General features: G+C 39.4%; 1 protein-coding gene and 1 long non-coding RNA gene across 3 annotated transcripts; one reads left to right on the top strand and one right to left on the bottom strand.

The window, feature by feature from the left end:
- LOC119775689 (ADP-ribosylation factor-binding protein GGA1-like) lies at nucleotides 1-12,936 on the bottom strand. 2 transcript variants are annotated; one of them, XM_038273748.1, is made up of 17 exons: nucleotides 12,862-12,936; nucleotides 11,691-11,775; nucleotides 9,870-9,945; nucleotides 9,677-9,775; nucleotides 9,464-9,587; nucleotides 9,210-9,310; nucleotides 9,030-9,110; nucleotides 7,642-7,779; nucleotides 7,443-7,524; nucleotides 7,184-7,294; nucleotides 6,932-7,072; nucleotides 6,757-6,830; nucleotides 6,454-6,641; nucleotides 2,062-2,273; nucleotides 1,754-1,923; nucleotides 1,088-1,198; nucleotides 1-861 (listed from the first exon to the last, which is right to left on the bottom strand). In XM_038273748.1, the coding sequence occupies exons 1-17, from the start codon at nucleotides 12,902-12,904 to the stop codon at nucleotides 751-753; spliced, it is 1,947 nt and encodes a 648-aa protein (XP_038129676.1). In that variant the 5' UTR covers nucleotides 12,905-12,936; the 3' UTR covers nucleotides 1-750. The 2 variants fall into 2 exon arrangements, with proteins under 2 accessions (XP_038129676.1, XP_038129677.1); XM_038273749.1 differs by having other exon boundaries at nucleotides 6,454-6,563.
- Nucleotides 12,454-15,164, top strand: LOC119775690. Its single transcript, XR_005279686.1, has 3 exons — nucleotides 12,454-12,497; nucleotides 12,824-12,958; nucleotides 14,828-15,164. It is a non-coding gene; the product is annotated as an uncharacterized LOC119775690 (long non-coding RNA).
- Nucleotides 15,165-15,419: the final 255 nt, after the last annotated feature.

Here is a 15,419-nt window from a genome sequence, read left to right as displayed (position 1 = left end):
TTCAATTTCATCTGCTAAATGCTTTAATATTAACTTAAACCCAGGAAATCATGTGTTTAAACACAAAGACACAGCAGCGCTAATGAATAACATGTAACAGATGAAAAGGGTAAGTCCATTCAAACGCTTAAAACTTTTAAATAATACAACAGCAAAATAGGCACATATGGCAGAAAATACACAGCTCTGATGTTACAGTTGATTTTGTTCATTACACAGGACGAAGGGGGAAGTGACAAGAGAAAGAAAAACAGTACTATAAGAACAATCAATCTTTGTGCAATCGAAAAGTGACTCAGCCACCGTGACAGAAGCAAGTAATCACAAATTAAACACGTGTTTGTCTGTGCAGAAATCCTCCAAAATGTTGTCCCATGTTTGCAGAGCATGCTGACACGAGGGTTGATGCAGATAAGTTAGAAAAAAAGGTTAAAAAAACAAGGACAAAGCACACAGAATGAGCAAACATGCACACGTTTGTTTTCTTCCTTTCAAAATGGGATGAAAAGCAGTTGCAGGCTCCATTGAATGCAGCCACAGAAACCCAGACTCTAGACCTACACACTGATGGCTAAATGAGAGCGAAGCTGGCACACATCACACTGACTGAGCATGACAGTAATCCATAAAGAAAATAACCGTCCAGAAAAAATATTCGTCAGTGTGGCTGCAATGAAAACGAGCTGAGGTGGAGCATTCAAGAGAGGGAGGCTGAGTCTGAAGCAGAGTCTGTCAGGTTGTGTTTAGGTGCTATAGGTTCCCCCACTTCTCGGGATTAGGAAACTGTTCTACGCTGCCGCTTTCACTGTGCTCCTGCTCGCCCATGGAGAAGCTTAGTCTGTACTGCAGCTGAAACTTCTCCTAAAGAAAACAAAAAAGGAAAGGTTATGTTTCTGTAAATTACCTATACTTATGGTATTTATATTCAACGACTGAAGCAATAAATGCATCCTCTGAAGTGAAGAAGTTTTAAGAAAACAATCTGCTCACTCTAACATGTCACCGAAAGGATTTTAAACTGCTCCTATAGTTCCTGCAGGAATTCACCTGACTGAGTGCAATTCAATCTTTAAGGATCTATAGCTACCTTATTAGGGTTGGCTATCAGCAGGATCTGCGTGATGGCTGCAGGAGGGAGGATCGGGTTGAATGCTGGGAGCTCTGATCCTGATGGAGGCTGCAGTTTCACCCCCACAGACTGGAAAGAACAAAACAAACATCAAAATTTCCACCTCCCACCTGTAGTCTGAGACCCCTAAATCAAAACTGTGTCTATATCTAAATGAGCATTTTTGCTCATTTGGACATAAACACCAATTTACATCAAACAAGGCAAAAGTTGTGATGTCAAATAAGGTCTGCAAGTCCACCTCTGTCCTACAGCTGAGTGTAACTGCTTGATAGAATATATCGCCAGTAGTCTAACTTTGCCTACCGAGTGTGATATGTCACCAACTATGTTAAAAAAAGTTAAAAACGTAATAAGCCAAGTTAAAGCTAATTTAAAATGTTAATAAGCTAAGTTAAAAAGTAAACCACTAAAGTTCCTGTGTCAGCATGCATTTTGAGGGTTATTTCTTTTAATATTACAAAAGTAAAAATGTCCTGTTCTGTTCTACAAACACCTTGAAAATTGACTTGAAATTCTAATTTCAAAGTATTTCACTAAGTGTCCTATAAAGGGTTAACAACCTTCAGACATCTTCTAATGAGGAAACAAGGAGCTGAACTGCATCGGCTAATCTCTGCTAACCTGTGGAGCTTTAGCTTCAAAATGAATGTTGGTGGCAGGAACAGGGGCTGAGGACAACATGGATATGATCACCACCAACACGTCGGGTCGAGACGGAGGCGAGTCACGGGCAAAGTGGAAAAGAACCCGCAGACTGTGGCCGTCAAACACGGTTATGGGCAACAGACTACCTGGAGAAGGAGATGGGAAAAAATAAGCGAAAGGAATCCGCCAACCCAAAATCACCAAATTATAAAAACACAAAAAGAAAATAATAATATTGATTGCAGTAAGAATGACAGAAATGTAGATTTGGGGTGTGTACTTACTGGGCTTTATGGATTCTAGCGGTACAAAAACATTAGCCAGGGTAACTTCTGGGGACAGAGCTGCTGAGTGAGCTGGAGATTTGTCCAGCAGTGAGCCTCCGAGGCTGGGAGCGGGATGATCGGGCACAAAACCTCCAACTGGATGTGCAGCTGTGCTCAATCCTGACTTGCTCTGGAGATCCCTCAGTGTGGGCTTGGACTGCTGCTTGTCCCTTAAAGAGAAAAGATCAGCAGCTGAGCCACTAATGAAGTCTTTAAATACACCAACTGAGCAGATTCTGGTCCCTTTGGACCACCATGGGACACTTTCCTACAGATTATTAACATTTTAACTATATATATAAAAATCGATCTAAAAAGGCCTGCAATGACTTTGCAAAGTTCTTTATTGAAAAAATACAACGTATTAGAAACATCACCAACACCAGTACCAATACTGTTTCCTGTTAGAATAAACTCTGTTAAAATGTCTCAATTCTGCCTAAACTACAAAAGTTTAGAAGAAATTGTTCAGCAGCTGAGCCACAGGTTTTATTAAGAAGGTTTTACCTGTTTTAGAGTCTGATTTGAATCAAATCATAAACACATCCATCATGTCAGGTGTCCCACCTGAGTCAGTGGGGTACTTTAAAGGCACACTATGCAACATTTTTCAGTTAATTAATGTGTTCCATAACGTTTTGGATGATTAAATGAGTCATTTCAGGTTGAACAAAGGTATTCTCGGCCGCCCTGGTGGTCTGTGGGGGAAATACCGCACTTGCAACTGCAGGAGCACCGACCCGCACCCACAGGCTCAGAAGTCTCGTGAGAGTCAGTCTTGCTTTACGGCGAGAACTGCTACACCCCCCAGTTAAAAGCATGCTCGTTGCTAGCACAGTGGCGATCCTTGTGCAGTTATGCTACGTTCACGCAGCAAAACTAGCAAAATCGTGTCTGCTGCTTCATTTTTGCTGCTTGAACCAGTTAGTTCTGACGCTCTGGCTGTGCGGTGCAAAAGTGTGTCTGACGCGCGTTGGGCGGAGCTTCACTATCCTTTCTCTGCCTTGCAGCTATATTTGCTGTGATCATTTGGAATAAAGTAGTTTTAATATGTGTTTAAATGAGAAAATACACCTGAAAACGAAATCAGTGCCGTCAGTTCATTCAGATTATTATCCTGCCTTCAATATTTTTTCTTTCGGAGCCGCTCAGACCCCCACATACCAGCGGTGCGCCGACAGAAGGAACCCCTTCATCAGCAGCCTCTGGCCAGGTCACCTCCTCGCGGTTCACCGCGGCAGCTGGTAGGTGTTTTTCATCTAAATAATCCAAACTGCATATTCTGCCGGCAGATTTCTGCATTTTAAGTTAATTTAGGCGTCAATAAACTGTTTAAGAGGAGAGATCATAGCCTCTGATCATCAGCGCTGTGTCTCTCTCCCTGCTTCAGCTGCTCAGACGTGCTGCGCCTGCTGCCTCAAAACGCGCCGCGGGACCTTTTGCTGCGCCTTGACGCGCGTCAACCATTGACTTTGCATGTAAACTCGCTGCTTCTGTCGCGCCAGCTGCGGTGCGCCTGGCTTGACGGAGAAACCAGGAGAACAGCTGTGCATATTTACGACAGTGCACTTTTACTTTCGCCCTCTGGAGGGAGCCTCACTGGAAAATCAACACCAGTTGCATAGTGTACCTTTAAATAAGAGACCAGAAAAATCACATGCGGAGTTCCTCAAGGCTCCTTTCTAGGGCCCCTCCTATTCAACATCTACATGTTCCCCTTTGCTCAGATTATAGCTAACAACAAGATCAGTTGCAATAATTATGTAGACGACACACAGCTTTACATCAAAATGTCATCAGGTGACTATGAACCCATCAGAGCGCTGGTTAGATGCTTAGAACAGATCAATATGTGGATGTACCCTTATGTATAAAAATCTCTTCTTAAGGGCTATTAATTCAACCATAAATAGATGTGCAGTTAATGATATTTAAGATGAATTATTTATCACGTTAGAACGCTAGTAAAAGAATCGGACTGTAGTGAACTGTAAACACCTTCAATATTGAGTCATCTTTAAAGTATCGGGAGGCTGACCCAGAGGGTTTTTAAGTTCTTTAGGAGGCCATTGAATGAACACGGGTGACCGGTCAGAAGGGGTGTAAATAGCCATGTTTTGTATCGATCCAACAGCCGACGATCCGATGCATCGACACGTCCGCAAGATTATCGATTCATGTTTTTTTCCCCTCCGGTCTATTTTTATCCATTTGCTCCTTGGCGTAATTCTGACTCCCTTGCTGCAGTGGCGCTAAACTTATTTTGCCCTCCTACCTCGCTTCCTGGTTATACTCTTGCAGCAGTGTGTTGCAGTGAGCTTGACACAGACATTTTTTGATTTATGCCCAATATTGAAGCGTGGTCTGCGCAACACGCTGTAGGTCTAGATAAGGTTGAGACAGAGATGAAGTTGGCGCGAGTTTGTCCGACAACGGAGGGACATAACGGCGAAAAATAGAGGGGATCCAGGTGAAAAAAGGCTGTTTCGCGCACCTCGCTCTTCAAGCTGGTCCAACTTAACAAGTTGTTTTCCACAATTTCGGTCATAAAAACAAAACAAGCCGGCCTCCTGTCTGCGGTCACCTACAATTTGGGAGAGGTGCAGCAGAGTGTCTGTGGAGGGGGCGAGGATGTCGACACTCTAGAGCCAAAGTTGCATTGCACTCATTGCACTGATTTTGTGCAGTATTTTTTGATGCAAGGCCTTTCAGAATCTATAACGCAGGGGCATTATTATTTTTCAGTGAATGAGGTTTTAATAGGAATAGGTGGAGTAAAACTTTTCTACTTCTGTTATTTGCTGTTGTTTCTCAAAAAGATGCATAACGATATTACAGCTTTCATTGATTTGTTTCAAATTTGAAACATTGTCTAGCCTGTAAGGTTAAAAAAAAAATGAAACAATTAATCAAATCGAATCGTATTGTGGTGTATTCTTGAGTATCGAAAATAATCGAATCGTTGGGTCAGGAAATCGATACTGAATCGAATCGCGATGATGGGTGTGATTTACACCTCTATCAGTCAGACACTATTTGTTCACAAAGGCCCTGATAACAGACAAGTGGGAAACTAAGAAATCCCATATTTTTTTACCTACTTAAGCCGAGTGAGAATTTTTCGACTGGGCCGACTTTCAGCCTGATTGTGCATCGTGTAGTGAACAGGGGGTAACGAGGGGCGATTAGCCTCTCATGACCTCCACCCGATGAAGAATCGTAAGGTCGGGAGAAAATCAAACGTTTGAAATTTAGTCGGCCATTGTAAAGGTAGGGACACACTGTACGATTTTTGCCTTTTTTGAGCCGATACTCCAGTCGTTGGAGAATTTTGCGATCTGGCTGACTTTCAGCCTGATTATGCGTCCTGTAGTGTACAGGGGGTACTGAGGGGCGATTAGCCTCTCACAACCACCTTCCAATCAGGAATTATGAGGTAAAGTTTGTAAGGTCATGTTTCAAACATGTTTGAAATTCAGTCAGCCTTCGCAGGATCGCATCAGAGCGTCGGGCCGCACAGCGTGAGAACATGCATCGGGAGTAGTGAACTTTTAAACCCTGTGGTTTCCTCATACAGTTTGAGCTGTAGCTGTGTGCAACGATTGAAAATATCACAGTGTATCCCCGGCTTAAGTTAACATATGTTTTTATTTAGGACTTAGGAAAACACATTTAACAAAAGCGAAGCGTTTAAACTCAATGGGAATCAGTGTCTCCTAAAGCATGATGGTGAAACTGCTCTATTCAATGTTAGGTCACTTCTGATGAAGTTTAATTTTAAAGATGATGGTTTGCTGTACTGATTAAACAAGAGAACTTGGCGTTTCTGAACGAGTAGTACGGGAAGCGGATCAATTTTTCTTCATAATGATGAAGCTTTAAAAGACAGAAGAGATGATTGGAGGGATGTAAAGCTTCTTCTTGTTGTTACATCAATTGTTTCTACTGAAGCCAAATCACTTTACTGATTATTATATGAAGCTACAACAACTGAAAACAAATCACTAGCTCACAGAGAGCTGCAAGCTCACAAGACTAAACTCTTCTGTCAAGTACAAGTCTAGAGGCAGCTCCTCAAGTCTGTGGGTTTTCAAGATACAGAAACTTGGCAGTGGAAGATATTTTCTGTAAGGTATGACTCAGCAAACAGCTTGCAAGTTTCCCCTGGTGGAAACATGGGAGAGGAAGGTTTCTCAAGCCCCCCTGACTGTTTTTTTCAGTTATACTACCATCAAATATAATATGTCACTGGCTGCGTGGAGTAAAAGGATGAGGAGAGTAAAGAAAATCTTCATAAGAATTCAAAGGGAGTATTTTTTATTAGCTCTCCCCTATTTTCATTTTACATACCATTTGACCTGCAGACCCTCCGGTGGCAGCGACTGCTGCAGCAGCGTCTTTCCCAGGAGGTCCAGCTCATCCAGTGCCGAGTTCCCAGGGTTGGAGCCAGAAGAAACAGCCTGAGAGTGATGAAGCGGGTCGGGATTCAGGAGGAGACTAGGTGCTGCTTGGACATCTGCTTCAATGCTGTCAGAGGACTGCGAAGAAACAGCGAAGATTAACCAGGCGCTCTGAAAAGGTTCAGTGGGGTTCAGAAGGAGTAAATAACTGAACGTCTTTCCCAGATCTGGAAAATCGTTTCCGGTCTCTCACCTGGAAGGAATCCCACGCTGTGGAGTCCTCTGGTTGTGACATGGGGTTAGATGGGTGCGTTCCTTCACTTAAACCTACATAAAGTACAAAGATTCATAGTTTAGAAGCAGGTTCAAGTCTTACAAATCTTTAAAGACTTCATGAACTTAATGGGACTGGTTAAAGAAAATGTTACCGAGTGACATGAGCTCATCGTCAAGGAGGCTGATTCCTGTGTCCTGTGAGGGAGCATTGAGACTGTCTGTGGGAGTGGGGAGCTCAGGGAAGGAATAAGGTGACTGGGGGGAGGTGTCCAATCCTGACAGGTCTAGCAGTGCTGCAGCAGGGCAGAAAATAAAGACATTATTTTAGTCAGCATCAATCAAAGTCCTAAAAACAGGGATTTCCTCTTTCGTTCTAAATAGTTTCTGTCCGTTTTGAGACCCACCGGCAGGTTTCTGTGTATTTAACGTGTTTCCATTCACAATCTCTCCCTTCACCTGCTGCTTGTACAGGTTGATGACATGAGTCAGGCTGTCGTTGGCCTGGAGGATCTCAGCTGCGCAGAGGAGCGAGCAAACATTATTCAACAAAAATATCAGTATATAACAAAAATCCAGACAGATAGATGATACAACCCAGAAGGAGTGATCAAATTCTCAAAATACTTATTAGCGGATGGGAAAAAACTAAAATGTGCTGCTTACCCAGAGCCTCGTCGTTGTCCTCTGTGTCACTGGCTAGCCTGAACAGCGTCGGCCTCATCTTCTCACAGCGATGGTACAAATCCTGACGACGAGGAGAGAGAAAGTCAGACAGGTTTCATGTTGATGGATCAAACCACAGCAGAGTGTGAGAAAAAAAAAAAAAAAGAGCCGAAGCCAAAGGATCCGTGTTTCACTCCACCTGTATCAGGTCAGCGTTGTCCTGAGCAGGAGCCGTGCGGTCATAGTCCTGCAGAAGCTGAGTCAGCAGAGCGACGCTCTCCTTCACCTCCTGGATGGCGTTCACTCGCTTAGACACCTTCTCTGCTCGCCTCTGATCCTGAACAAACAACATCCAACTAAGTCAACCGAACCATGTACAAACCCATCGTAGGCAGCAGACAAAGAATAATAAAGGTAAAGGTGTGAGTGGAAAGTTCACAGCATAAAGTCTCTGCAAGGCTTTATAATCAGGATGGAAAAGATCTAAAAGCAAAACATGGTGTCCCACAACATCCTTCCTGTTGAGCTAAATTTTCAAATTCACAAATGAGCTAAAGCAGATGCTATAATGTCCGTTCCAGCATGGAGCTCATATCATATCGTTAATAAATTACTTAATACTAAAAATAAGAATTTGACTTCACTTTGGATTTTTTTTAAATCAAACCCAATCAGGTCTAACATTAAACAACTTTCTGATTAATATTTGGTAAAATGTCTCAATAAGCAGCAGTGAAACCGCCAGTCCAGTCACAATCCATGGAGCACATTTCCTTGGCTGGCTTCCAGGAACAGACTTACCGTCAGTGTTTTCAGATGTTTACGTACTGTAAGCCTGTTTTTTCTTTGGTCAAACCTGTTTTTATGCGTTTATGATTATTTCCCTGTTCAAACATCCAGCCCTGTCTCAGTTTCAGCTCCTCAAAAGCCAAATGAAGTGTAGAGAATTCAGTTCAAGTCATCTTTCTTCATTATTCTGTCCCGTCTGTGTAACACCCTAAAACCAATGGCCGTGAAACAGACCCTCAGCATGATGCGTATGTCACCATATTTAAAAACTAGAACACTCTCAGTCTTCCGTGTTACCGCAGCCAGCAACTCTGCTGCTCCAGCTCTTCTTGTTACTGAGAGATGTAAACCTTGATGATCCCCTGAATAACATCCTGATGATCCCCTTAATCAAATGTAGGAATCTGATTAGATGAGTGAAAGTCTGACGCGGTTAGGTGTCCCAACCAGACAACAATTCTCAAACCTAAACAAAGTTGGTTTTGGTTTTAAAAGATGGATCCACACCAAGAAATAAATTCAACCAGTTCTATCAGGAAGAGCTTTCCGTAGGAATCACACCTGAACCTGTGTGGTTCTCTGGAACTTGCTTAATCATCACATCATAGTGGGTCATCGGGTATAAAATTAAGCCTTTTTAAAATAGAGAATATTTGCATTTAATTCACACTTTTGCACCAAACTGGTCTAAATTTTTAAAAAAGTTAGAAAAAAGTTACGTTTTTTCTGAGTTCCTTAAATTCAACAGAAACACGTCATTATGTCATCAAATGGAAGCAATAAGAAAACAGAGTCTACCTCTTGGACCATTTCCTTTATGAGTTTGTTAGCAGCTTTTAGGTCCTCTGGGTGCGAGCTATTTAGCAGGCGGGACAACATCTATCCAGCAAACAGAGAAAGGAGACATGTTAAGCCGATGGTAGGAGCCTTTACCTCATTAAATGATTAAATTATGTTAACTGCTTGGGAGCTCCTTACTTTTGATTTCTCCTCATCCTCAAATATGGCATTTTTAGGTCTGCGTGGAGGAAGGTGTAAAAGTTTGTCAGGAGACAGCTCTGGGTCTTGTTTAATGATACCTGGTTCACAGACACAGATTAAAAAAATATTTAAAATCAGAGCTACTTTAGCTATTCTTAAAGACATATATGTGACACTGTCGAAGTAAAGAAACCAGAATACAGAAAGTGTGATTTTACCCGTCATTCATCTTCAGGCTAGCAGCTTCCTACCTTGTTTCTTTAGCATCTGATAGGCGTCAGAGATCTTAGGCTCATCAGGCAACGCCAACGTCCAGCTATAGATCAACTCCAACACTTTATGTTTAACTGGTCCCGGCGAGCGAGAACCTAAATACTGGACATCCAGGACAGAAAGGCTTATTCAACAGTTTATCTAAAGAAAAGATAGAAAGATGCTCATTTTTAGGAGATGAGAAGTCTTACCTTTGGTGAAACTACTTTGATGAGCTCGTTGAGAAAACGGAACTTGCCCACTTCACTGTGAAACCTTTTCCCACAGTTTTTCATACACGTCTCCAGAACCTTGGGTTCAAACAATAGAAACGGGTCATAAAAAGAGGGCAGCAGGGTGTAGGAAACAGTCCGCATTGTAAAGATGTGTATTTTGGTAACTTACCAATAGTGCCTGCATGGCCTCCCACTCTTGGGGGGACTGGATTTTGTGGGCCAGAAGCCTGGTGGCCAACTGAGGTCTGCAACAGAAGGTGAGAAGAAAAATTATAGTTTTTTCTTTTTTCTTTGCTACTAAAACCTGAAATAAGAAGCTGTCGATTTGAATGTGATGCACCTAAAAACAAATCCAGCACTACCAACTGCCTGTAGAGGGCGACCCTTTAGTAATTTTCTATTTTCTTTCCCTTAAGTAAATATTTGTTCTTTGAAATAGTCAGAAGCTTGTTATAAAACAAGAGAGAATGACCAAGAGTAATTTGATGCAACTTTGAAATCACTTTCCATCATCATTTGTTACAACTTTAGCCTCCTATCATGAAACTGAAGCAGGTGGCAAAACAATCTGAAGCGTCAGTAGCTCTGCGCATTGAAGAGACAGCGAGATGTTAGACCTGTTAATAAACAGAGATAAAACATCATTCAAGCCTCATAGGAACCATCCATCTGGATGTGGGCCATATGGAAAATTTTGCAATTAACCCTTCAAACACAGGTCTTTAGAATGCTATGGAAGTTAGCAAGTATGTGATTTGTTCCTGCTGCAGTCGGATACTGGATTTCATCAAGTCTTCTTAGAGCAGTTTAGTCTCTGTAGCTGTTAACATCCCTGTCAAACCATTCCTGGCAGCGCCTCTGCATGCAAACATTGTGTTATGCTACATCGGACTAAGATCTCCCTAAGATACCACAACTATTTTTTCTCCTCTTTTATTTACGCGTTTCCAGCTGAAACATTAAATGGTTTCTGTTGTGCATTAAATCATAACACCTATTTCTCAGTGTTTACTGTTGTGCTATGTCTGATAACACTCTTATTGTTGTTATAAATATGCAGGTCAGTTTGGAGTAGCAAGCAGCTCACCCTAGTCAGATATAGGCAACATTGTAAAATAAGGGAAACGACCAGAAAAGAAAATCAGATTCCTGAAAATCTGAGCAGATTTGAGCATTAAGGCGTGCAGTGACAACGTAGCCATAGAGACATGGCCTAAAGGAGTGCAAGTTAAAGGGTTGCTCAGCGGGGCTGAACACAAATGCACACCAAATGCATTTGAATTTTATTTGTAATAACAATATCAAAACTAGGGCTGCAAGTAACGGTTATTTTGCTAATAGATTAATCTGTCGATTATTTTTAACGAAAAATAGATTAATAATCAAATGGCTAAAGGTTCCTTCAAGACGATTTTTTTAAAGAATTAAACCAGGTCAACCAAAAAAATGTTCCAGCTGAAGAGCTCTGGATAGAGCTTGTTAACAGAGGAAACCGTTTCTTTATTTTTATTTTAAGGGCCAGATATTTGATCTTTTTTTTTTCAATTTTGGTATAATTACTGCTCTAGCTAGGTTGCTCTTTCAGCTTAAATGATGTTTTAGAGTCTCTGTAATCCAGTTGATGATTAATCGATTACTAAATTAGTTCAGGATTTTTTTCAATATCAATTAATCACAATTATCCAATAAATTGTTTCAGCCCTAATCAAAACCATTATTCACTTTTTATACTTTTCACAATAATGGACTCATGTTGGACGATCACATAATATTCCCTACAAGTTGCATTGGTTTTATTGTAACCAATTATGAAAAAGGACACCTAAAATTACTTATATTTTAATATCAGAAATCTAAATCCATGTTTATTTCTCCCTCAAGCAATACATGGAAATCCTCAGTTTGTATAAATTTCCACTTTGATTCCCAATAAATAAACTGCAATAGCCAGCTTGCAAACATCCCTGTGGCCTTTAGAGTCTCGTCTTACCCCTCCAAATCATTGTTGAGCTGTTCACAGAAGGCATTAATGCTGCTCCAGTCTGTGTCTCTGTTCAGTGGATTTGTGGCTCTGTCTGAAAAGTCAACAAAGATGAACAAAACAGGATTAGGAGGTGAGCTGAACAAAACACCACAACTTTTTGTGAATTTGGTTATATTAAGGTTGCATTTCAGACAACAAATATATATTTGTTTATACAGAAGATATTTTATTGTAATTCCTTCTATCAAACTATCTTTATGTAAAGGATTTCTTTTTTTCGGACAATTTCAGACCAACAATAAATGATTCAATCAAATACACACAAAATAAAACCCATCAAAACAAACCAAACACCAATTTCCAAGCTAACTAAATTTATCTGAACATAAATAGAAACAAAAATCTCCACCACAAAAAACTGTTGGCATATACAGCCAGAGAACTGACATCCATTAATGTAAATTGTCTAAAAAGTGGTATGAAGAAGTAAAACTTTTTATGCCCCCTCTCCTTCTTTATGTAAATAAATCACTAGCTTATCGCCATGCAAATCAAAATAATGATTTGCAAGAATGATAACATATTATTTAGAATAAAACTATATTAATGCTCAAATAATTAACATTTGGTAAGAAACAAAAAGCCAGATGCAGGCTAGATTTTGCCATGTAGACAAGAAAAACACACAAAAAAATTCCTTCCAATAAAAAATAGGTGTAAATATGAAGTTAGCAAGAAAGACAGCCCAAAAGCTTCCACTGCTAGCCGCGTGACCCTTCAACTGAAAAATCATCCCAGCTTGTCATCGTGTAGGTGAGTCTACCTCAGCTGCTAACAGTGTCACTGTAGCTAGCTTTCTGTCAGCAGGTGTAGTCTTTTCTACTACAACATAAAAACAGCAGCTATTACCATTTGTAACATCAGTATAATTAAAAACTCTGCCCTAATGGCCGGTAGTAGCTGTCGCGGTGAAGCTAAAACTACGCCTGTCAGAGTGTTGACAGCTGGCAGCTATAGGTTAGCATCCTGGAGGTGGCGGCAGGCTTTGAGCTCCTATTCCTGCTACAGCTAAGGCTGAAATGAGCTGCTAATTCCTCCACCGCTTACGGATGATAATTACTTTCCGTCCTTAAACCCAGGCAACACCGACTCGGAGGGATTTGTTTAAAAGACTTACTGATACGAGACTCCAAACTCTCCGTATCGGGCGGCGCAGCCATCACTGCGAGATGTACGTAAGGTTACGTCGAGCAAAGACGGAAGTGACGTAGGAGGTGAGGAGAGACGGAACACATTTGAAAGATTTGAAATAATCTTACACTCCACACAAGGGATTAGATTGTTTATGCTTTCATTGTTAAAAAAAAAAAAAAAGTAACACACTTAATTGGCAATATTTTATAAAAAAAAAATTATATACATATATATATATATATATATATATATATATATATATATATATATATATATATATATATATATATATATATATATATATATATATATACAAACACACACACACACACACACACACACACACACACACACACAAAAGTACTATATAACCCAAATATAGGGCCCAAAAGAGTTCAAACCCTCTGGAAGAGTGCCCCCAAATTGCAGAAAACTCATTGATTCTTAAAAAGAAGGATTGTGTACTTTTTATTGTAGAAGTAATTGATTGTAGTGCTGAGACGACAAAGAAAACCAAAAAAAATCGAAATAGCCATGAAAACTGCAGAAAGATACCTCGAAGTAAAAGATTTAAGCTTGAAAACGGTTGAAAGTATGATGGGAAAAATACTTTTAAGTGACATAAACATAAAGACAGATTAGTAATTATAATTGATTATGTATTTCATCATGTTGGGTTAAAACATACAGTTTGCAAAACTATTATTTTATTTTATTATGTTTTTTCATTAAAAAAAAATGTCTGGGGGTGAGTCTTGTTTCCTGTTTCCTCGTTTAACTCCTTATCAGTTGGTGGTGGTAATGCACTTAAACTAGTTTCCAAACTGCCATAAAACACAACAAGAAGAAGAACCCAATTATAACCTGCTAATTACATTTATAGATAATTTTATTAGAAAACTACTTGTAACAATACACAGAAACAAAACTTATGCCACATTTGCATTAAAGTGGATACCAATCCTATAAGTACTTTTTCTATAACTGCAGAATTTTGGTTAAATAATCAGGAAAGCAACCAAAGGCCTATGGAGGAGCTGTAGTGAGCCAACACTCAGGTAGGATGATATATCATCAGGTAAAATCTCTGTCGTGCAATCACCAAAACTGGTCTTTAGTTAAGACTGACATAGAAAAAGTTATCCTATTGAAATAAAGACACACATTAAGCCGCTTTTGACAAATAAATCAAATAATGAAATAGATGCCACAATAAAAATTATTTTACAAATTACATTAATAGACAGTAATAAAAATGTTGAAAAGTTTCTATGAATTCAGTTTTTTAGTTTCCTTCGATTGAGGAATATTTATCGTGTTACATGAAGCAAATATAGCTCATAGTTTAAATAAAACTGTATTTAAATCGTATAGATGCTCAAAGACTTTCATACACAAATAAAATTGAGATTCATCTAAAGATACAAACAGAAACATGCACATACAGTAGACAGATTAATCAACTTGTTCAACACAAATTATTAAATTAAGATTATAGATTTATCAGATAAAAGAGGTGCACCCTGTTCACATAGTTACAGAGCAAAGATATTTATGAGTCCTTTTTTCTTGCATTTCATTAGATTAGACTTGAAACATTGAATACTCACTGAACAGACATGAAACTTGTAGGTTACAACTGCATGCAATAAATAATAATAATTATCATTATTGGAAAATATTTGGATGTGGGGTTTTTTCTTTGTTTATTTTTATTTATTTATTTTTAGCAGAGAAAAGAGATGGTTAAAGAGGTTCGATTCAACTCAGGATGTTAATGGCCCAGTCAAAGCCCATTAGAATAGATGCTATTGTCTTGTATCCTTGGTTTACATCCTGCACTGAACTTAAATTCTTGTATGCGGAGACTGCTAGATGTTCTTCTATTTGGTGCCAGACGGTGTGTTCTTCTTCAATGGATCTCTAACAAACCTCCTGCTCTTCCACAGTGGTTGCAGAGTGTGAAGGAACTAATTCCCTTGTAGGCAATGACTCACTGCCTTAAGGACAAACCTCTGTTATTTCACAAAACATGGGATCCATTCTTAGATTACATTGGCATAGAGAGTGAATGGACTATACAGAAGGGACTCTATGGACTTTTCTGGTCTAAGATTCCTCGAGGGAACTATACTTGAGAGTGTATTCAACCAGTTATTATAGTGAAACTGTAATGCCTGGATATCTGCTTATGTATCCTTTTAATTGATTAAATAATCTGAGCTTTAATGTTGTTACATGTTTTTGTATTGTTTTTTTTTTTCTTTCTGTACTAGCTATGTTATTCTTTTTAGACCATATTGTTACAGGTTTTCCTGATTTAGTTTTATTTATGACTTACCGGTACTTATTTTCATTTATTTCATTTTTCCTGTCTTTCACTGTGTGGGGTTTTGTTGCCTGTATAAGTTGGAAAACGAAATAAAGATATGTTTAAAAAAAAGGAATAGATCCTATTTACTCAATCTGAATTAATTTAAAACTTGATGACATCTTAAACAAAATAAAGATAAAGCATGTAATAAAAAAAATTGAGAAGTT

The sequence above is a fragment of the Cyprinodon tularosa genome, unplaced genomic scaffold (assembly GCF_016077235.1).
Source record: "Cyprinodon tularosa strain WSP-4 unplaced genomic scaffold, ASM1607723v1 ctg89, whole genome shotgun sequence".
NCBI lineage: Eukaryota > Metazoa > Chordata > Actinopteri > Cyprinodontiformes > Cyprinodontidae > Cyprinodon > Cyprinodon tularosa.
This window is presented reverse-complemented; position numbering and strand designations above follow the sequence as displayed.